The sequence below is a fragment of the Prunus persica genome, chromosome G1, assembly GCF_000346465.2.
Source record: "Prunus persica cultivar Lovell chromosome G1, Prunus_persica_NCBIv2, whole genome shotgun sequence".
NCBI lineage: Eukaryota > Viridiplantae > Streptophyta > Magnoliopsida > Rosales > Rosaceae > Prunus > Prunus persica.
The window spans coordinates 45,543,761-45,565,566 of record NC_034009.1 but is presented as its reverse complement, the minus strand read 5'-3'; the positions used below and the strand labels follow the sequence as shown (position 1 = coordinate 45,565,566).

Genomic DNA, 21,806 nt, shown 5'->3' with positions numbered 1-21,806 from the left:
TGTACTAATTTTCATGGCTTTTCTTTTTCAATTACCCTTCGAACTAGGACTCATCTAGCCAATAGACTTGTTACATTTGTGAATGTCTCCGGCACGAGACCTCTTGATTTGAGAAAGACATTGAAAAATCATTTAAAGAATAATAAAAAATATATAGCAACATTAAAAAAAAAATTATGGAAATGACTCTTGTTTTGTTTTTCAGTTTGAAAGGTAGCCGAAACTATTTTAAATCTATACAAAACTCCTGGCCCAATTTCCTCCAAAAACTCGTGGCCATCCTTTGACGTACTTATTGGGTGTGTAAATGTTCTGTTCTGCGGCTCAATTTCCTCCTTTGGTTCAAAAGAAACACCAGGCCCAAATTGAATTATTCCATTTTAAAGGCAAATAATTGATTTATTACCTTATTTTTTTGGTGAAGATTATAACGGATAACAAAATGAATTTTTCATTTTTAATTGAAGGAAGAAAGTCAATTTGATTTCATGGTCGATCTTTGAATTTCTGTGTTAATTCAATAGCTCTTGGAACGCTCCAATTTTGGGACTGATTGGTTTTAATACCACATAACCATACTACCATAGTACAATAAAATCACTTCAAAAGAAGGGTGCCACAAAAATGTCTGTTTTTTCAGCTCTTCTACGCAGCGTTCAGGATGAAACAGATATACCATCGAATGCATTGCACAATGTGTCGCGTGGTTTACAAATTGCAACATGCTCATTGCTCACAGCACAAGAATTCTTTTTAAGTTCAAACTTCAAATCAAAATGGAGCACAAAAATATGCGAAGAAATAGACTAATAAATTAGGAAAAAGATGTCCAACCAAACCATCAATACAGATTTCAAGTGACCCCAAAATATATGTCGAATCTAGCTTCAGTCACACCTCAAAAACAACTAAAGTGAGAACTCCCCAATGGTAAAATGAACATCACAACTCTCTTACTTATATCATCCCTCTCAGCTCTCAAAAATGGCACCACACAGCTCTCAGAAACAAGGGAATGATGCAACTACAAGACCAACAAGCAGGGATCCAACTGAACTGGCAAGCATAAGAGAACCCGAGGCCCCTGGCGGAGAAGCAGGTGCCTGCTCGCTCCCTCCAACTGACGATTCAGGTGTAGCAGCAACAGATGATGTTGGAGAAGATCCCGGCGAGAGACCTGCAACACCAGACAGAAAACCTTATCAGTTAATCCCAAGTTAGACCGGCGGTGTAGGGAATAGTGTCGGAGTGATGTACAATGGTGTCTAGAATCAGATTCAACGAAATGAGGAAACCAGAGAATAAGAACAATGACAGTCATGACAAACAAAACATATTTAGTTCGATTCATCTTGCAAGCCGAAAATCCAAAAACAGACATTTAAACATTGACAATGCCAGTTTGAGTGTGAGAAGCAAATAAATGGAAATAACTCATTTGGCACATCACAAGTTTCTGTCTAACAAAATAGAGAAAGTAACATTGAAATCCAAACTCAATATATTTTCTGTATTCAACTTGAAGTTCATAGTAACATTGAAGATCAAGTTTATACTAAACCCCCTCCGCAAATGAATTGATCAATTTAAAGATTCTTTCCCTCATTTTCTTTTCTTACACACAATTTTAAGACATGTTTTTCTTCCCCACAGAGCACAGCCGTGTATAGATCAGAGAAATCCCGGAAGAATAGATATATAATATAATTAAACCCAATACTTTAGTCTGGAATTAATTATACAAAAAAAAATAAAAAATAAAGAAAAAGCAGATCAATCTGAAAGCTATATTAAGATAAGAATAAGAACATACCAGGAGCAGCTACAGGAGTGATAGATACTGAAAAACGACAAAACCAACAAAAAAAAACAAACAAATAAAATTAAATATTAGCCATTAAATCTCATAAAACTGGTTTAAAACAGAAGAAAAAAAAATGGAAAATGGGGAAAATCCAGAAGAGAACTGACATCCACAGTTGGTGGCAGAAGGAGCAGAGACTTTGCAGGCAGCGGGGAGGGAGGCGGCCTTGGTAATGTTCAAAACGACGCCGAGTTGAGCGCTGCTCTTGAAGGCCTCGCAGAGGCAGGCAGCGTCAGCTTTGAGGACGGTCTTGAGGCCGCTGCAGCAAGTCCCTGCGGGCTTTGTATCGGTGCTCCCATTAGACACAAAGGACAAGCAGTCCGCCATGTTCAAGATCAGGCTCGAGCAGTCCACCGCCGGCGCCGGAGCCGCGTGGTGCGACGACCCACACTCCCCAAACGTCGCCATGGCCACCGCCATCACCACAAGCACACTCCAAACCCTCATTGCTCCCATTTTCCTTTTACTTTCTTTCCTTTTCTTTTCTTTTTTTTTCTTTTTGCAAGACTCAAGAGGAGAGAGAGAGAGAGAGAGAGAAAAATTAGAATGTGGGATTTGTGGTGGGTTGGGATGGGATGGGATGTGGAGGAGGTATTATTGTGTTTTATATAAGGGGAGGGGAGGAGTGATTTAAGTAGCGAAGTGGGAAAGAATGATGGCACTTTCAAAAGAAATGAGGCTTTCTCTCTCATCAGAGGAAAGTATGCCAACTGGGTCAAGGCGAGTGAAAGAAAATTGACTTCTAGAAAAGAGGGTTTTGTTCGAATTTTTATGACATCATTCATGTGTGTGTGTAAATTTTTATTTGCTTTAGTTTTGATTATTATTTATATTCAGAAGTAAATTATCAAGCGGCAATTAAGAATGGTTTGTAGTTCAAGTGGTTAAACTTAATTTTTTCATCCTCTAATATCATTTGTATATAAAAAGACAAAAACATATCATTTGTATGAAGAAGACAAAAATAGTATACGTGAGTTAGGCTGGTTAGTTAAGGCAGTGATCCTACCTACCCTTATGCACTCAAATTTGAATTCTTACTCTAATAAATTAGATTAATTTAGACTAATTTAGACTATCACTTAAAAAATAGATGGCAGTTGGGGCAGAATGGGTTAGTCGGTGCAATGAAGTGGGGTTGTGTACGTGTCTCGCATCGCGTGCTATATCTCTTTGTTTCATGCCACTCCACACGCTCTTTCTCTTTTCCATGGCTTTGTTGGGCTACAAAGGGAGTTCAAATCCGAAGTAAATCTTCTGGAAGGAAAAAAAAAGAAAGAAGAGAAATATAAATTTTCAAATATTGATAATTATCAGGTCCAGAATGAGTGCCCTACATCTAAACTTTTACCAACCGCATTTATAATTAAACACAGGGATCTAATGATACATTTAAGTAAATTAACCTTAATGTATTCACCTTTAAAATAAAATAAAAAAGTGCTTTGTTCTACAAAAAGAGGAAAAAAAGTATGCAATTGATTGGATTATTGTAAACGAATCGTCATTTGATTCAATCATGTAAAGGTCGTTTCTTTTCAACTTATTCCTCCAATACTAGAACGATTTTTCATAAATAAAAAAAAGCACAAAAAAAAAGACACAAAAGTATAAAATATTTTCTTTAATTTCAAAAATATAAATATTGCACATTTGGGATGACAAAATTGTTACGTTTAGGATTTGCTTCACTCATTCCGCGTTTCTTTTCTCTTTTTCTATTTTTTTCTTTTCACTTTTGGTGTGAACACTCATTCCACGTGGACAAGGCTCATGTGTGAAAGCAGCAGCAAATTGCATTTAGTTGTCTCGGCTGTAGCTGGGTGGGTAAGTGAGCTCTTGGATTGTTCTGGAAGAGTCACTTGTGTGGCTCACCACAAGGGAGTACGCAATTGCAAATGTAGTCGGCAAATATGGACTCTAACAACTCAAATGGTATGTTGCTTACGCATTTGTCCCATGAAAAAGAGCCGATCACTCTAATAAATTAGACAATGTAACTAGTTTTTTTTATTATAGAGTTTCGAATCTAGTTTTTGCTGATGATCGTCTCATTTTTGCTAAAGCCTCAACTACTGATGCTAGGAATATCATAAAAACTTTAGAGTATTTCGGCAGGGCTTCAGGGGAGAAAATAAATGTTCGTAAGTCGACCCTTTATTTCTCCCCTAAAGTTACTTCAGCTGTCAAGATCAACCAGTGGCCTGTTTAGAAGTTGCTTTGGGAGGGCTAAAAACATTTTATGACAACCAAAAATGCTTATAACAGAATTTAGCAGAAAAATTATAAGTGCTTTTTCAAAAGCTTTGATTTTTAACAAGTCATCTACATTCTTGCAAGGAAGAGACCCAACTTACAAAATTGAGCAAAAGAATGGTATAAAAAACCACCTTTATGCGCTTGGTTCAATCTCACTCGGAATGAAAACGATACAATAAACAGATCATTTTTCTTCTATTTTTGAAATAGGGCATGGAAGATGTAATTACTCAATCTTTGGCCAATATGCCCAATATTCAAAAATATTGAAATCTAATCGTAGTACCAAACTTTATTCCGATCACTTGAATATTCTAAAATTTTAACACCTCATCACTTCACATAAGCGTTCTGTTCTTATTGTGCATCTGTATTTTGTCGTGTGCTTGACACTTCAGGCAATCTGCTCCGCCAAACTAAGAATCTTGACATGCTTCTTCTTCCTCAACTCATGCGGGACGGGTCCAAATACTCTAGTCCCAATCGGCTGCCGCCCTTGCTTGTCAACAAGCACCACAGCATTGTCATCAAACTTGACCTCACTCCCATCACAACGACCTCGTTGCATGGCAGCACGAACAACCACGCCATACACAACCTGTCCTTTCTTCACTTTCCCATTGGGATGTGCCTCCTTTACTGATGCAACAATTGTGTCTCCCAATCTTGCCCCTTTCTTGTTTGCCTTCAAAGCTTGTATGCACATCACCTTTTTCGCCCCTGAGTTGTCCACCACTTTGAGAATAGTCCTCATCTGTATGAAGGTCCTTTGCTGCTGTAAAAGTGGACAAAAACAACAAATCAAGCTCATGTCAATACAAAGTAATAAACAGTTTACTATTTGAGGTATTTAGCCAAAAAGAAGATAAACAAGAGAAATAGAAAGAACAACTTGGAATTAATTAACAGTGCCACAGCTCATCCATTGCACTCAGAAATAGCACCAAGATTCTCCATTTAAGCCTGTCAAAACAAGCTTTTTTGTCGACTCTTCTAAACAATGCTATAAAGGGTATCACTGCAAGGCTACAAGAAACTCTCAATTCTCTAGAACCAAAAATATTCAAGATTTTAAACATCCAGCAAAAACATTTTGTATGAAAACCGAACAGGGTTTTTTATTCTAATCATAAGATTAGACCTTCACTTCAATCCAAACCATCCTACTAAAAATTCAATGAATATATTTCCTAATCACAGTTGTAATCTTCCAAGAAATATTAGATGAACACACTGTTGGAATTTGGATTAAGCCTAGCACTCAAATGAAAAGGCACAAAGCAAATAATCTTTGAGTTCTATTTCTCTTCAATATGAGGAATCTTTTACTCTCTCCAAACTTCTCATTTTACACATTTTGCACTTAAGAGTTTTATAGACTCCTGTTCTCTAACACTACACACTACCGCACGTCTCTCTCACCAACCACTTCAATAGAGTGGTAGGATAACTTTTTCCTTGCTCTAGTGTGTCACACAAGGTACTTACAAATCAAAGGAGAGGCTACAGCTTTGCTTTAGCCAACAACCATCATGGCTGCTAATAATCCAAAAATATATTCAAAACATAAAACACTACCATTAAGTATTAACTTCAACACACACTGACCTGAGACAAGAAAGTGCTGCATGTCATCTCATGTGATGTGCTCAATAAGCCAGACGAATTGTTGCCAAGCCCCCCCAACAATGAGCGACCCACTAGGTTTGTTTCCAGAAGATTGAAAAGATTGCAGTAAGTAAATGGGTAAGAGAATAATTGCATAACAGATACTAAAAGAGCTTATATTTAATCCAGGAAACTGGCACAATTAAAATATGAAACTCAAGAGAACCAGAAAAATGATGAAAGAACAAATTTGTGGCATCTTTTTAGATCTACTCAACTATTTTACATTAGTTATCCAGCAGGGAGCAAGCAGTCAACACCAGACAAACTACTGATCCAGGAAAAGTGAAAGTTTCTACAGCTTTTCTTAACACTAATTCAATGAAAATAGAATCTACTAATAGAGCAAGCGACACAAATAGTACAAATAGATTACTTGAAAACCCCTATGCAAAATCACATACCGCGTGAACACTTTGAAGCTAAACCCGCAGCCATTCCTGATCAGTAGCTTTTACTTTCAACCAAATCGACAAGCTTCTTTTATGCTCTGCCCAACTGTGCAGAAAATGTTGTCAGAGAAAATTCATTAAAAATTGAAGTCTCCTCGGAGATTTAGGTATTTAATTTAACTTACTACACCTACCAATTTATTAAAATAAGGAAACAAGAAAGATGAAAAAAAAATACACACACATGCACTCGATTTTCTGATGCATAAAAACATCTAAGCTATGTTGCACCGGTACCGGTACGGGTATGCCCATACGGCAAATCTCCAAACACTAGGATACGGGTATGGGCCGATACGGCAATTAAAATAATATAAATTCTCAACTCCGCTTCTTCTACTACTCTCTCCATTTCCCTTAAAAGAGCATTTGTAACTTTAGAGCAACAAGCAATTCCATACCCTTTAATTTTCAACAAATGAGCCTTAACTCTAGAGTATGATCCTTTGAAAGTCCTTCGACAATAATTGCATTGAAATGCAGTATTGCCACCGGCTTTTCCATCTCTCACACTTTTGGTGAACTATTTCCACAACGGAAAAGTAGCATTATTGTTATTAGTAGTATTCCCACCACCAGAACTATTGCCCTCATCCCCCAAAAAATCATTTTGAAAACAACTATGAATTAATACATCTCAAGAATCATACAATTAATTAATTAACACAGCAACAAGACATCAATGTTGGGGATACAATTAATTAATAACTGAACCGAAAGGTGACAGGCAAAGATAGTAAACTGAACCGAAAGAAAAGAAGAAAAGGAAAGAAGATGCAATTCTACAACAGCAAGATGCAAACCAAAGAAGAATCAACAAATCAAAGAAAAGAAGAAGAGAAGATGCAATTCTACAGCAGCAAGATACAAACCAAAGAAAATCCGTTGTTGCCACTGGTTGGGTCGAGTCGCCTCCTTCCTCCTTCTTCCTCCTTCAGTTCTTCTTTTTCTTTCCCTTTCGTTGGAATGGATCTGAGCAAAGCAGAGAGTGACGCAGCCGCTCAAACAAACTAAAACCCAGCTATGTCGACTTGTGTTTTGCAATATCGGGTTTCACAATTCACCTTTTCACCCTACATTTCTTTTTTCTTTTTTTTCTTTTTTTTTTTCAAAAACGACCACAAAAGTTTTCAAATATTTGTAAAATAATCCCCGTATGGAGACTGTATCTTACGCGTCCTTCGTGTATTGGAGACGTATCAGAAAGTCAACTTAGCTCAAAAGTCCACGATACTTCATTTCGCGTACATGATATGTATCGGGGGCGTATTAGGCACGTATCGTATCAGATACTTGCCCGATACTTGCATACTCATGTCTAGCGGAGTATCAGTGCAACATAGTATCCAAGGCTCCGTTTGAGATCATGGATTTAGATTTGGATTTGGATTTGGATTTCAAATCCATGCATTTGAAATCCACTTGTTTGGCGAAACAAATTTAAGCTATGGATTTCAATTGCGGATTTCAACCTAAGGTTTTAAATAAGCACTTTAAATATACAAGTGGTGTTAGGAATGAGTATATGACCATTGAATTTCGAGGCACAACTGTAAACCGGACCCACGACCTATAAACAGGGCCCACAATATATATTCTCACATAAACAATATAACACTCCTAAACTGTTAAACCTTTGAACCAAAAATTCACACTTCAATCATTGAACCAAAACATTCAACAATTACCAACATGAAAAAAGAGTTGTCTTCACAAAATGAATTTTTTTTTTTTTTAAGGAAACATTGTATTGATAAAGAGAAGGATAAGCAATCCTCCTCATCAAGTACATACAAAGAACAAAGACTCCTCAAAGTTACTGGGAAAGAAAACATGACTGAAGGAGAAAGAAAACCTAGCAAGAGGTTTAGCGAAAAGGACTAAGAGGAGTTCATAATCATCTTAAAACAACACTAAAATCTCGCAAAATGGTGGAATAGTAATAATCCTTAAACTCATTTTGGGTTATGTATTTTTCTGGGCATGAGGATTTTGTGTATTTTGTCTAACTGGTTTTGAGTTTGAAAGGCTCAAACTGTGTAACTGGTTGTCTATTTTGGGTTATATACTTTTCTAGACAGGTGAATTTTGTGTACTTTGTCTAACTGGTTTTGAGTTTGAAGGGCTCAAACTCTATAATTGGAATGCTTATATGGATGTTCATTTTGTAAATAGTCTATGTGGTCAAGACTGGAATGGCTTTTGATTATTTATGTTTATGCTCAGTGGAATATTAAGTTATGTGCTTCTCCCAGATATTCAAATTAACCCTAATTTAAGAAAATTTGAGAACACATGTAATGGACATTCATTCTACAATTGAAAAAGAACTCTTCACCATTACTTTCAGAGAAACAAACCCCATGAAAATTAAAACTTCACACTCATCACAGTTGTTATAAACAAACCCCACGAAAAAAATCAAAGAAACCCACATTATCAATTGTCTTTGCCCATTACCCCATTCCAAAACCTTTTTTCCTGAACTATTTCTTTCAATTTCTCTTGCAGTTCTTTCTTTTATGCTTCCACAGATCTCAATTATTCCTCATCTGATCTACCTTTTATCTTCATTGCTCTAAGTCTTCTAAGAAAACCAGGGTCAACTTGTTTTCCTCTTAGACAAGTTTCATTATCCACACACTCGAAAAAATGCATACCTCTTATGTTATTCTGCAAATCAAATCTTAACCAATTTCAGACCTCATCAAGCAATTACAAATGGAAAAGAATAACTTTTGCAATAATAACTTACTCAATTTTTATCACAGGCATCGAACGTTCTTCATGGGTTCAAATATGTCCACGAAGTCCAACGAATTATCTTTGTCCCACAGGCACAATACCGACTTGTGCCACTTAAGAGCGTTGAAATCTCCGACATCTCAGAATTAGAGTTCTAATTTTTTTCTCAAATCTCACCACCAAAGCACTATTTTCTATTTTTATTTGGTTTCGTTTATTAAAAAAAAAAAGGTGTTTGAACTTTCATGATTTGGGAAGCGAAGGGTCTGTAGAGGTTAGAGAGAGAAAGCACAAATGAGAGAGAGAGAGAGAGAGAGAGAGGTTGGGGTGTGTATTGAGATCAGGCTATGAAAACTCAAAGGATTTTTGACTTTTTAGTTTTCTGTCAAGGATATATATGGAAATACAATTTAATATTTTTTCAAAATTAAAAACATTGTTTTGAGTGAGAGAGAAGTGCCCCATGTCATTAGAAAAAGGGAGAAGGTCTAAAGGAGAAGGTTAGAAAAAAAGTTGCTAGCATTCCCTTTTATATATATATATATATATATATATATATATATTCTATTTTGACCTTATGCCTTCGTGTTCAAAGGCTTTTTTTGCTGTAAATAATTATTTTCGTATAAAAAAATGTATTTGTTTCAATTATTATTATATTATTTAATTTTATCTTTTATAAATAGTAGATGAGAAAACGAAAATTATATTTTATAATAAAATGTTGATAGGACCAAATATACCTATTGATTTTGAAGTAGGCATCATTGCTTATTGGAGGGAAAATGTAAATGTTACATACTTGAATGTTAGTGCTTATGTGGCAAGCAACAAAGGTTTGCCTACTCGTTGCGCACGCGCGTGCAGAGAGAGATAGTTATTTTGTTTTTGATGTCATGATTCAGGGAAATTATGGCAGTTGAAAGGGGTTATAGAAAATTTATTTTTGAAAGTGATTCTCTCCAGATTGTTATGACTTTTAGCTAACTCATGTTACTGGGGAGAAGTTTTATCCACATGTCTACCATATTGTTATTAAGATGACTCTCTTTACAGTTTGTGTCCTTTGTACTATTTATTCCTATTGATATAATAAATTCGCATTTTTATCTACACAAAAAAGGTTGCCTACTCATTTGCATACACCCATGGAGATGCTCTTACTTGTTAGATTCATCAATTGATGTGGCATGACCACATCAACTGTCACATAAAGTGATTAGCTAATATGATCAAGTGTATCCCAATAGCATTACTCGTTCTAGTAAACATATTTAAAAAATTAAAAATAAGCGAGACTCAAGATAATGAAGATCCAGGTCATAAATTATAATTGTCAAATTCACCAGAAACATACCCCTTCTTGATTTGTTCAGTAATCATACCCAATAATAACATGCGAAGTAGTTTGTTTTTAATAGGAAAATTTTCATAAGTCATTGTTCTAGTCAACTAACTTAATTTACGACTGTACCAATAGATACTTTAGAATATCAAATTCTGAATTTAAAATTATGGCATGTGAATTGTGAAATCAAAATCACCATCCGTGGTCCGACTCATAACTTCATGAGTGGGCGTGTGGTAGCCTAGTTGAAAATGTACAAAAGTTTGAGTTTGAATCGCGGCCAGGCAAGGCAATTGCATCATTTATTATTGGGTCATGCTAGGGAGACCAACTTTAGATACCAACTTGTGTACCAACTCTCTAATAGAGTGTAGGACCCATTGTATTGGTGGGCTCCACCTCTATTAGAGAGTTGGTACACAAATTGGTATCTAAAATTGGTCTCCCTAGCATTTTCCTTTATTATTACCTTCAATTCAAGTTAGAAGAGAATTGACTGATGAGAGAGATGAGCTGCGCATGTGGAGGTGGGGACTTCGGAGTTCGAAAAGTCTTCGCTTGCATGCATGCATGCATTTGGAGGGCCACCACACCACCCCACCACCACCACCCACATCCCAACATCATTTCCTAGCAGCATGGCATGCATTACGCATATGATAGGGCTCTTGCTCTTAAATGAAAAGGCCTTTGCCATAATAAAAGAAGAAAGGAAACAACCTGCCGTGAATCTTGCAATTAAATCATTAGGGGTTACCTTTTTCATCTTGTTTGCCTGGTAGGCTAGGCAGGCAGGCATGGAGCTGCGGTATCATTGTGAGATTGATCATGAGATTTATTGGACCCAGTTTCAATTATTAAGTCAAACAACAGCCAAGCAAGAGGTGCTTTTGCTTTGATTTGTACGTCCAATCCAAAGAAAGCTATATACATGAGAGAAGAAATTCAAATATTTTTACAGACAACCTAAAAGTTTGAGACTCTAGATTTTTGTTAGAGCTTTGGGTTGAGATCTGATGTCCCTAAATCCCTTGTTCCTTATTTAAAATATTGATACGCGTCTCTATCTTTAATAGTACACAAACATCGTTAACTCGTATAGAAGATATGTATAATACCAAAAAGAAAATAAAAGGGGAAATGTTCTCTGGTCTCTCTCTTGCTAGCTACAAGTACAACTATAACACGATTAAGTATGGCATTGACAGTTCAAAACTAAAAGTTAATGATAAGAGTATGTATGGTACGAGGTAGATAGAATGACTGCATTGCATGAATAATCACATCCTATAATAAGTTTCAATAATTTTTTCAATATGGTCAATCATGGCTTTGCAACCATATTAATTTTTACAATATGGAAGTAAAACCATGTAATATGAGATGGGCTTTCAAACAAGGAAATAAGGCCTTGAAACCGAAAATTTAGACCACATGTGAAAAAGTTCAATGTTAATCTAATTCGGACATTCAATTTATATTTATCTATGCATCTAAGGTTCTAGATTTAATTTTCCCCTCTTAAATATTTCTTGTGTAAAAGAAAATTTAAAAATAATGTCATTAGGGAATAGAATGAAATTTATCCTTTGTTATCTTGTTCTTTTTCAATTCATAGGCCATGTTTACTTAGGTCAATCTAGTCTAAGTTTCTTTTCAAAGCGGTTTCGGATTTTTTGTGTAAGTTTATTGCCTTCTTTCAATGCACTCTTCAAACGACCTTGGCTGAAACTACTTGACCAAAGGAGGTGAGATTTCTTTTTAACTGCTTTACTTTCATCATCTATTGACTTTGCAGTCTGCACTTAGTAACATCTGAGTGTTCGGGATGAAAATTAAGGTAAAATGGATGAGGTTCTCCACCCAATTCATTCCCTTTCTTTCCATGCATTAGTATCAAACTAGACATAAATAATACCATCCGCTCTTCCCGCCAAACCATATCTCAGACCGTTCCAGTCGAAACTCCTCTCACAAGCTTTATTGTTCTTGTTCTTGATAATGACGATGTTATAAACTATTCTAATGTCCTCGAGGAGGTTTGAACTAGGGTTCAAGTGGGCGGGAACCACTTACTAACTAAAGGCCAAACAGCACTCTCGAGCCAATTATCCTTAAAAATGACCCGGCACATTTACTTTTAGTTAGTCCAGATTGCAGAAGATTTACCAGTTCATGATGCCTAAACAAAGACAGACTGATCTAACTGAGGCCCTTCTTCGTGAGCACACAAGCATAAAGCATATCATCTACAATTAAGAAACCGAAAACTTGCAATTCAATAGTGTATAGGACCTATGTGGGCATTCCTCAATACGTATAAGGTTGAGATTTGTGTAATTTCAATAATCAAATGCATGAAAATACATTCCAACTCCACTTTATATGCAAACAAGCCACAATCATATTCTGCATTAGATTTTCATTTCAAATAGAAATTCAAAAGCTTCCATATTAGCTACCTACTGGCATAATCTAAGACCAGAACTTTCACCTGACAATTGCTTTAGCCTGGCAATCCGATAGAAGAGAACACATCATCATAGATTCATAGCTACAGTTATGTAAACATCATAGCTCATTTAATAATGGCCTACTTGGGCAAGTTCCTTGGTGCCTTCAACACAATACAGCTGCCAAATAAAATTTGAATCTACGGCCTAACTAGACAGGTTCTAAAAGGAGCAGCTACATGAGGAAGACTTTGCTAACATCATTAACAATTGACGGGGTAGGTCTTCACACTCAACCAAATTACAAGTAACTGGAATTTCTTTTTATCTTTCCCTTCTCGTACTCCTCCTCAATTGAACCAAATGATACAAAAAAATATATACATTGTATACTTACTGTAAGGCACTGGATTTCTTTTGTACATATGACAGGATAACGGTCACATCATCAAGCTTGCCTCCACTATATCCCACATACCCAGATGCCTCGGCTGCATCTGCAAATGGGCTCCTTCCAGATGTAGATTGCCCCACTTCTTGTGCACTAGTTGCCAAGAACTTTGTTATATCCTGAAAGAGATGCATAACGTAAACAACCAACATAAAATGCACACAAAAACCGCTACAATAAGGATACCTATTCTGCTAGCATGCATGGTTTTTATAGCTCAAGCTGGAGTTGTTATCGTCAATTCTATAATTTTTGCAATTACATAGATTATACTTGTTCTCATTTTAAAGAGTACTCTGTTTGACTTGCCCGGATTGTTTGGTAGACAAGGAGTGCATTGCAATTGTATCTTTCTGATAAAATCAGAAGTATTAAGTATGAAAGCCATTAAAACAAAAGAACTGGCACCACCACTATCAAGCCATATGGTTTCCCCAAATGCCCTTTCTACAATGTCCATGGCCCCTTTAAGGCTTTAAGAAAATGCATGGTAGTTCTTTTCTTTCATTTACATTTTCAAAGAAGCTTATAAAATAATAGATAAGAAGCAGTTGAGACTATTTGCACCTCAAGTTTCAATGTGGTTTGCATAGACTTCGATACAATTGAGATGATCTCTTGCTCATACAAGTTGTCAAAGAGGCCATCTGTTGCAGTGACAATCACATCTCCATCATCCAAATCTATTCGGTATCTCTGAGAACAGATTATTTTGTTAGCATGATCTCTCTCAAGATGTAAGACAATCAAGTTGCAAGAAGAGTTGGTAAACTATAAATTTTTATCACCATCTTTTCAGGACAAAGGAGGTAAAAAGTTCAAAATTAGTTCTTGCGTTGAGCAGAAGTTAACATTTTGGAAAGTTGGTTGGGCATGTAATGATTTTAATACAACGTACCTCTATAAGTTTTGAGGGATCATCACCTCTTTCAATCTGTATTGGAAAATTGAACTCGTGAACCATTGGTGATGATCTTTTAAAGACAGCACCATTTCTAATTACAATAAATCCCGAGTTGCCAATGTTGGCCACATGGAGAGCCTGCAAAATAAAAATGTTAAAGCATAATATGCAGCCTCTAAAATAAAGTGTTTCAAGCATTACAGCTTGCGGGAAGTATTCAAGAACCAAACCATGGTTGAGAAAAAAACCACCCTAAAAATGCAATGAAAAGAAAACAATTTCTTATCAAGAGAAGTACAGGCATGCCCACAAACTGAAATCTTTCATATACATTTGGAAATATTTTAGGAACGATAGAATAAGTTGGCTTAAAATAAAATAAAAAATATATACCTAAAGGAAAAGTGCATGACATTTTTAATACATAACACAAAATAAAAATCTGTAAATCTGTAACCTTTGTAGCCCTGGGCATGTATAAAAGTAAAACAGCACTTGCTTAAAGTATTGGAAAATTATTTCCAATTACTGAAATTTAGCACATCCATTTAGGATTTGCGTGGTTCTCCACTTTAGTTCCTCTTTTGGGTACTTTCTTTATAGTAGACCCAGAAATAATCATTTTCAGGAAAGGTCCATACCTGACCATCAAAATAAGCGACCAAAACAGTAGATAGTCCAGGTGCTTTTGTTTTTGCAGCAGCTCTAATAAGGACTTCTTCCGGTTCGGTCAATGGTATACCTTTGCAATCAGATACGAACCTTTCACAAGTCTCCATGAGTTCCTGAGCATATAGTCCAGGATTAACCCCTGATTCGAGCAAGAGCAAAATAGACTTAATCATTCAAATTTTAGTACATTGCTAATCTGCAAGAAAATAGACCTCTTCTTTACGAGTAAATACAAGGGAACAAAATTATAAAAAAAAAAGAAGAAAAAAGAAGAACAGACTTTGACTTATTATGAAATAACAAACAAAAAATTCCGCCATGATACCTTCTAGTGACCACTGACCAACTCCATCAGCCACACCTAGCCAGTTTTGGCAAGCAACAAAGTAAGCATCCTCCCCACCTGTCAATGCCTGGCATTTATTAATTCTTGAATTACTTACACTTGTACTAAATTCAAGCCAAGGGTCAAGTAAGTATTGCAGGTGTGCATGTGTATGTTTGTGTGTAGACAAAATTTACTTCAAGCCAACCAACCATCGAACTTCATTGTGTCTGTGCACCAGTCGTTGTAAGCGTGTGTCTACCTACGTACAATTAAATGCATTTGTAGATGCCATATTAATTATAACGTCCACTCCAAATCTCACATAAGACATGAATATGCATATTTTACATGCACAGCAAGTTAGTGTTATCCGTCCTCATGATGTCAATGATTAATTAGATCATGCCATTGGATGAAAACTTGATTTGAAGAAGTTAATAATAAGACTAAAATTAACTCTATGTGGATGGTTAAAGTGGTTGACCAAGAGGTGCCACTCACCTTAGTCAAAATGGGTCAAAGGGTAAAAGTCCTGCATTCTCAACTTGTGCCATGTATTAGAGTTTCTTGATGCTTAAAGAGACTATCATATATATATGGATATCAAAAGGGGGAAGTGGCACTAGTATGAGAGAATGAGTGGTCATTTGACAAAGTTGACAACGTAGATTCTTTTCTTTAAGGATGCATGTGGTCCATAGGTGGGGTTGATTGTTGCTTTAATAACTGTGAAACATTGTTTTTCTTTTGACCACTCGGTGAAACACTGAAATTTTGTAAAAACAGAACATATTGAATACAACATCAACTCATTTGTCAGCATTACTTACCATTCTATGCATGAATAAAACATGGTCCATAACCATAAAATGATATTTGGAAGTTCAACAGGATAAATGTTTGTATTTCCACTACGAATTTTAGCTTAATAGTTGCTATGTTTTTCCTTCATATCGGGCAACAAAAGAACTTTAAAAGGACAAGGAATTATATTAACGACAGTGGGAATTCATGAAACCAAAGTTAGACCAAACTGAAAGTTTAGTTTTTGTAAAAGGAGAACATATTGAATACAACTCTAAGTTGCCATCATTACGTACCATTCTAAATTGCCCAAAAGTTATAAAAAGTATGTCCAATAAAGACATTACATTTAAAAGTCAAGAAGATACCTTTGAGGGATGCGGTAATAAGGCAGCGCTAGAAAATAGTTGAAGAACCGCTGCAGATATGTCCTCCCTGTTGCAAATGGACAAGATCTTAGGATCCGTTTAGGAACAATCCTTTCTTTTTTTGCTTTTTGTTCTTTGAAGAAAAAATAGAGATATAAGATGTAAACACAGAGGACAGCGCCAGGTAGGAGTTGCTTACGATTATGGTGGAGTTTAGCTAAAAGAAATTCTGGGAACAGGAAAAGATGTAGCACTTACATTAGATGTAAGATTAAGTATCAAGAAAGTTTTAAGGCCTTATTGTAAGATTTGGGTCAACGTGAATAGTCTGAGATTCCAAATAGGATAATTCTTTTCTAACCAAGCAATAGCTATTGCATCCGAGTTCAGAATTCGACCAGAAATACAATCATTATCTTCCATGTGTTTAAGAAAGGGTGTGTCAGCTCTCCTCTTGCGCTTTATTGGAGAAAACCCTCAGCATTAGACACACAATAAAGTCTTTGAAAACAAATCATAAAAAGACTTATCATTGCAGGTTCTTCCCAAAATTTAATACCATTACCAAGAACTGACTTGGTATGATAGATCAACTCATGATATCCTTGGGAAGTGCAGGTACACAAATAGCATACAGACAGCAGCACCATGTTTTTTTGTTTGTTTAATATCTGCTAGTGATTTCTATCATCCCTTCACTTTCCAATAAAACAGAATAAATGTTTTCGAAGAAACAGACATAAAAAACAGAATAAATATATGAAGACTATTTTTATTAGAGATGTAATGAGGAGAACAACTAGCATACCCATCAGAAGTTCCTTGAACTGTATGTACTTCCACTTTCCTAGGAGTTGATACTCCTGAAACATCTCCTCTTTGTGATTTACCCTTTGTGAATTCATCTTCTGCATTTCTGGAAGGTGGATTCTCAGCTAACTATGTACAAAACAAACAAAAGCTTTTGAGGTCCTTATATGACAGAACTGTGTCACACGTCAAACTGAAAAAACCAACTATATGCCTACTGAGTGAGCTGCCAACTTGAACTCATGATCAGGCCATAAATTAAGAAAACATGTAAAACTTGTGTGCATGCAGAGCTCTTGCGTGTGTACATGACTACGCAAACTCAAGGCTTATGTGTGTGTGTGTGTGTATACATATATAAAAACATTACATTTAAAAATTCAGAAGATACCTTTGGGAGATGAGGTAATACAGCAGCACTAGAAGATAGTTGAAGAACCGCTGCAGATCTGTCCTCCCTGTGTATTGGAAAGAACTATTGTAAGGAATGGACAACCAGACAAACCTATCTCAGTAATTTCTATGTAGAGATTTTAGGACCCATTTCATAACGCTTCTTTTATTTTGAAAAAAAAAATGATAGAGACAGAGAATAGAAATGTGAGATGTGATGACGGAGGATAGCAGAAGGTGGGTGTTGCTTATGATTAAAGAAATTCTGATAACAAGAAAAGATTTAGGAAAAAGAAAGTTTTAAGGCTCAAGACAGCAAGTGCCAGCTGTACTATACTGTTTGGTGAAACCTATCAAAATTAGACAAACAGTAAAGTCCAGGAAAACAAAGCATTAAACAAGGCTCTTCCCAAAAAGTAATCCTTTCACCATTACTAAGAACCGACTTGGTACGATAGATAAACTCATGATATCCTTGGGAAATATCCTTTGGGGACACTTAAGAAGTGCGGGTACACCTACAGTGTACAGACAGCAGCTCCATATTTAACTCCTCTAGTGATTTCTATCTGCCTTTCATTTTCCAATAAAACAGAATCAACTTCTTAAAGGAAACAGAACTTCAAAAACAGAATAACAAGATGAAGATTATTCATATTAGAAGTGCAAACGAGAGAAAAACTAGCATACCCATCAGGAGTGCCCTCAAATGTGTGCAATTCCACTACCCTAGTAGTTGATACTCCTGAAACATCTCTTCTATGTGCTTTTCCCTCTGTGAATTTGTCTTCTGAATTTGTGGAAGGGGCATTCTCAGCTAACTATGTACAACACAAAACAAAAGCATTTGAGTTCCTTAATATGAGAAATCTATGTCACATGTCAAACGGAAAGTAGCAACTATATGCCTACTTCAGCTAAAGGTCAGGCTATAAAGTAAGAAAATTTGTAAAACACGTGTGCTCTGCAGTTCTTACACGTGTGCACGAATGCGCAAACTCAAGGCTTTTGGTATCTTAATCAAAAAATCTTTTTGGGTCTTAGAAAACATAACAGGTCCCCCTACTGTTAAGTTATCATATGTCCACCACTAATACTAAGAGTAAATATAAGACCACCATTTTTCTTATAAGAAATAAAGCTTACAAAAGATGCCCACCATTTTTCTTCTTCTTCTTATTATTGTTGTTAATGTGTTAAGTTTAACAAAAACCAATCCCATAAGAACTCCCCCATAGGATGCAGTAAAATAGCCTGTTATGTGCACAAATTCTTCTTCTTCTTCTTCTTCTTCTTCTTCCTCCTCCTCATAAAAACTGCAGTCAAATGGTCAAAGCTGCCCTTCCTTCCTTCCCTTCCCAAACTTGACCTCCATTGCCAATCTTGAAATAACATTCTTGTTACAAATCTCTGAAAGGGCTTAACTGCTAATGCATCGACCCTCACATTTACATCCTACAACAGGGAGGAACAGCATTCCAGTTCATCAGGCTATAGCTAAATCTATCATCCAACTGAACAGGAACTTCCACCTTAATCTCTTTAATTGATCCACTGGTACCAATGAGAATATTAGTAAGCAAAATATACGAATCTAAGCTCAGGTACAATATTCCACCATTTGTGACATTCCATCTCTTACACCATATTCGATCCCAATCCACACTAGATGTACCAAAACAAAACAAAAAGGAACCAAGTACACATTTATTATTCATGTCGATTACTAGCCTCTATCCCATATCATTAAATTCTTTTCCAGACTCTATTGTTTCTCTGTATCTTTAAATTATAGACTTAATGTGTATTTGGGCAGTGGCCCCAGAGAACTTTTCTATAAAATTTAATTAGCCTTAATCACTTTAACTTCTGTCTCCAGATTCTTACCCAGTAAGTTACATGAATTGTTTCCAAATGATGCACACTTTGATGCCACAGCTTTTTTACTTTAGCCATAAAACTTGCACGGTGAGGTGTTTTCTTGAGACCAGCACCAAATGAAACACACTCAAAAGAGTGGGGAAACAAATAGAAATAACAACAGAGTAAAATACAAAAGTCACCTTTTATGATAAGTTGTAAGATTTATTTAAAGACACTAAAGGGGCACAGCTCAAACATATAAACAGAAACTGTTGGAAGTATCAAAAGCTATAAAAAATTTAGCGAGTCCCTAAGAAACAGAAAATGCAAGAGCAAGGGTTCATATTTTGTTGCTACAGAAATATGAATCCTTGCTCTTGCACATATATAGCATCTATCAACCAGTTACTCAATCTCTTTGCAATGTCAAAATACTCACATAAAGCATCCATCTAATACCAAATCAAGCATCCCTGCAACTTAGACATATATAGATATATGTGTGTAGTCTATATTTTGACTTTGATAGCATGAAGCCTTGGCAAAGCCCATTTGATTTAAGCACCAATTACACTGATTACGCAAGAAATAAAGGTACCCATAGCGAAATAACTGCCAATTCAAAATTTCTAAAAAATGAGGAAACAGACAGTCAAGAAGAGTGACTAACCACTTTTGAGCCTTCTTCAGTTTCATCTGCTGCGGTGGTTGCGGCGGCATGCCCTGTTTCCTCTCCACCAGTCACATTGTTGTTGGTACTGGTGGCTGAAACCGCATTAGGATCTGTATGAACGACAGCGTTCTCCTTGACGGCACCGGAACTTGCCGGAAAAGCACGAATTTCGGGTTTAATTTCGGATTCATGCACATTGCTCCCCAAAAATTCTTCGCTCAATTCTGAATTTTGCACATGAAGACTACTAGTATTATTAGTTTCAGTAACAACCTGACACTCACAATCCTCTTTGCCAATTTCCGTTTCAGTGGGAACAGCAACAGCTTTCTCGCTCTCGTCCCCAAAGCAGAAGACGACGCTTCCATCAAACCACTCTGTCACAAGAATTACAACCCAATAAGAAAATAAATAAATATGTATTTGTTAATGCTCTGTTGTTTGCTTCCTGAGAAAATTGGCAGCATACATACCGCTTGTGGAAATCAGATGTAATTGCGAGGATGAATGCGGAACAAGCGTCGGCCTGGGCTTAGGAAATCCTGCAATTGGAGTGTGAATTCTACCAAGTTTTTCATGGAGGAAGGGATTTGGAGATGGAAAGGGAGCTGGAGAGAAGGCAGAGAAGCTCAAACACCGACTTCTGACGAGGCATAGAAAAGGATCAGCCATTTTCTGATTTATTTAAGCATTTAGATTTATTTATTTATTTATAAGAATGGCAAGGCAAGGCAACCTTCTGGATTGTTTTTTGGTATTGATTTTGTTTTTTTGTTTATAATTTTATCTGAATATCGATTCTGTTATCACTCCAGTGCCACTATGACTTAACATTGAGTCTCAAGAAAACGGGGCGGTGGGGATTGGAAAACGGTCATTCTTCCCGAGCACGCTCACGTGGCACGGATGTTTAAGGGCCTAGCGCCAGACAATGACACATCATTTCTTCAACAATATTCTCCTGTAAGGCTGTAATTTTTCTTTAGAGCAACTCCACCCATTTGCCCTTAGCCATGGCAAGGGTGGAGCTAGGGCAAGCACTATTCACGTGAATAGTAGTTGCCCTTGCAAATAGTAAATCGTTTCTCCACCCGTTGCCCTTAGCCATGGCAATTACTATTCACTTTTTTGTTTTTTCCTCCTATTTTTTAATGAAAATAATTAATTTGGGTAATATTTTCAGATAAGATTTTCGGATTCCTACGTGTCAAGACTATTCATAATCAGATAAAATTTTCGGATAAGATATTTGGATTCAAATTTCGGATTAATTTCAAAGTTCAAATTTCAGATAAATTTTTGGGTTCAAATTTCGAATGAATTTCAAAATTCAAATTTCAGATAAATTTGGGTTCAAATTTCAGATAAATTTGGGTTCAAATTTCGGATGAATTTCAAATTTTGAATTTCATACAAATTAGGGTTCAAATTTCGGATGAATTTCAAATTTCAGATATGATTTTCATCCAATAAAATCAAGCCACATGGCATGTCTATCTTGCCAAATTTTTCTATAAAACCAGAGTCTCAGCTCATACCTCTCACACCACATCTTTCTATATTTTCATTTCTGAGAGTTTATAATTCATACTTCATTCATTCTGAATGGAAGAATTTAGGAGATGCTTGGAGAGACAAGAGAGAGAAAGAAGAGAGAGAAACCGTAGAGCAGATGAAGTCAATGAGTTGCAGAGACAAGTCGATGAGCAAGTTCTCATAACAGTGGCTTTGGAAGAAGAAGAGAACCAAGG

The 21,806-nt window shown here is 36.2% G+C and overlaps 3 protein-coding genes across 4 annotated transcripts; all 3 read right to left on the bottom strand.

Annotated features, from left to right (window-relative positions):
• On the bottom strand, positions 758–2,487 carry LOC18792669 (non-specific lipid-transfer protein-like protein At5g64080). Its single transcript, XM_007223538.2, has 3 exons — positions 1,972–2,487; positions 1,814–1,840; positions 758–1,177 (listed from the first exon to the last, which is right to left on the bottom strand). The coding sequence occupies exons 1-3, from the start codon at positions 2,318–2,320 to the stop codon at positions 1,002–1,004; spliced, it is 552 nt and encodes a 183-aa protein (XP_007223600.2). The 5' UTR covers positions 2,321–2,487; the 3' UTR covers positions 758–1,001.
• On the bottom strand, positions 4,135–7,297 carry LOC18790030 (50S ribosomal protein HLP, mitochondrial). Of its 2 annotated transcripts, none has more exons than XM_020555417.1 (4): positions 7,116–7,297; positions 6,196–6,289; positions 5,732–5,823; positions 4,135–4,895 (listed from the first exon to the last, which is right to left on the bottom strand). In XM_020555417.1, the coding sequence occupies exons 2-4, from the start codon at positions 6,227–6,229 to the stop codon at positions 4,518–4,520; spliced, it is 504 nt and encodes a 167-aa protein (XP_020411006.1). In that variant the 5' UTR covers positions 6,230–6,289; positions 7,116–7,297; the 3' UTR covers positions 4,135–4,517. The 2 variants fall into 2 exon arrangements, with proteins under 2 accessions (XP_020411006.1, XP_007223595.1); XM_007223533.2 differs by having other exon boundaries at positions 4,135–4,898; positions 7,116–7,294.
• LOC18790026 (probable protein phosphatase 2C 71) lies at positions 12,862–21,030 on the bottom strand. Its single transcript, XM_007226201.2, has 11 exons — positions 20,529–21,030; positions 20,053–20,432; positions 18,210–18,340; positions 17,518–17,584; positions 17,125–17,255; positions 16,317–16,383; positions 15,142–15,229; positions 14,786–14,955; positions 14,139–14,282; positions 13,808–13,936; positions 12,862–13,359 (listed from the first exon to the last, which is right to left on the bottom strand). Exons 1-11 carry the CDS (start codon positions 20,725–20,727, stop codon positions 13,183–13,185), a joined length of 1,683 nt encoding a protein of 560 aa, XP_007226263.2. The 5' UTR covers positions 20,728–21,030; the 3' UTR covers positions 12,862–13,182.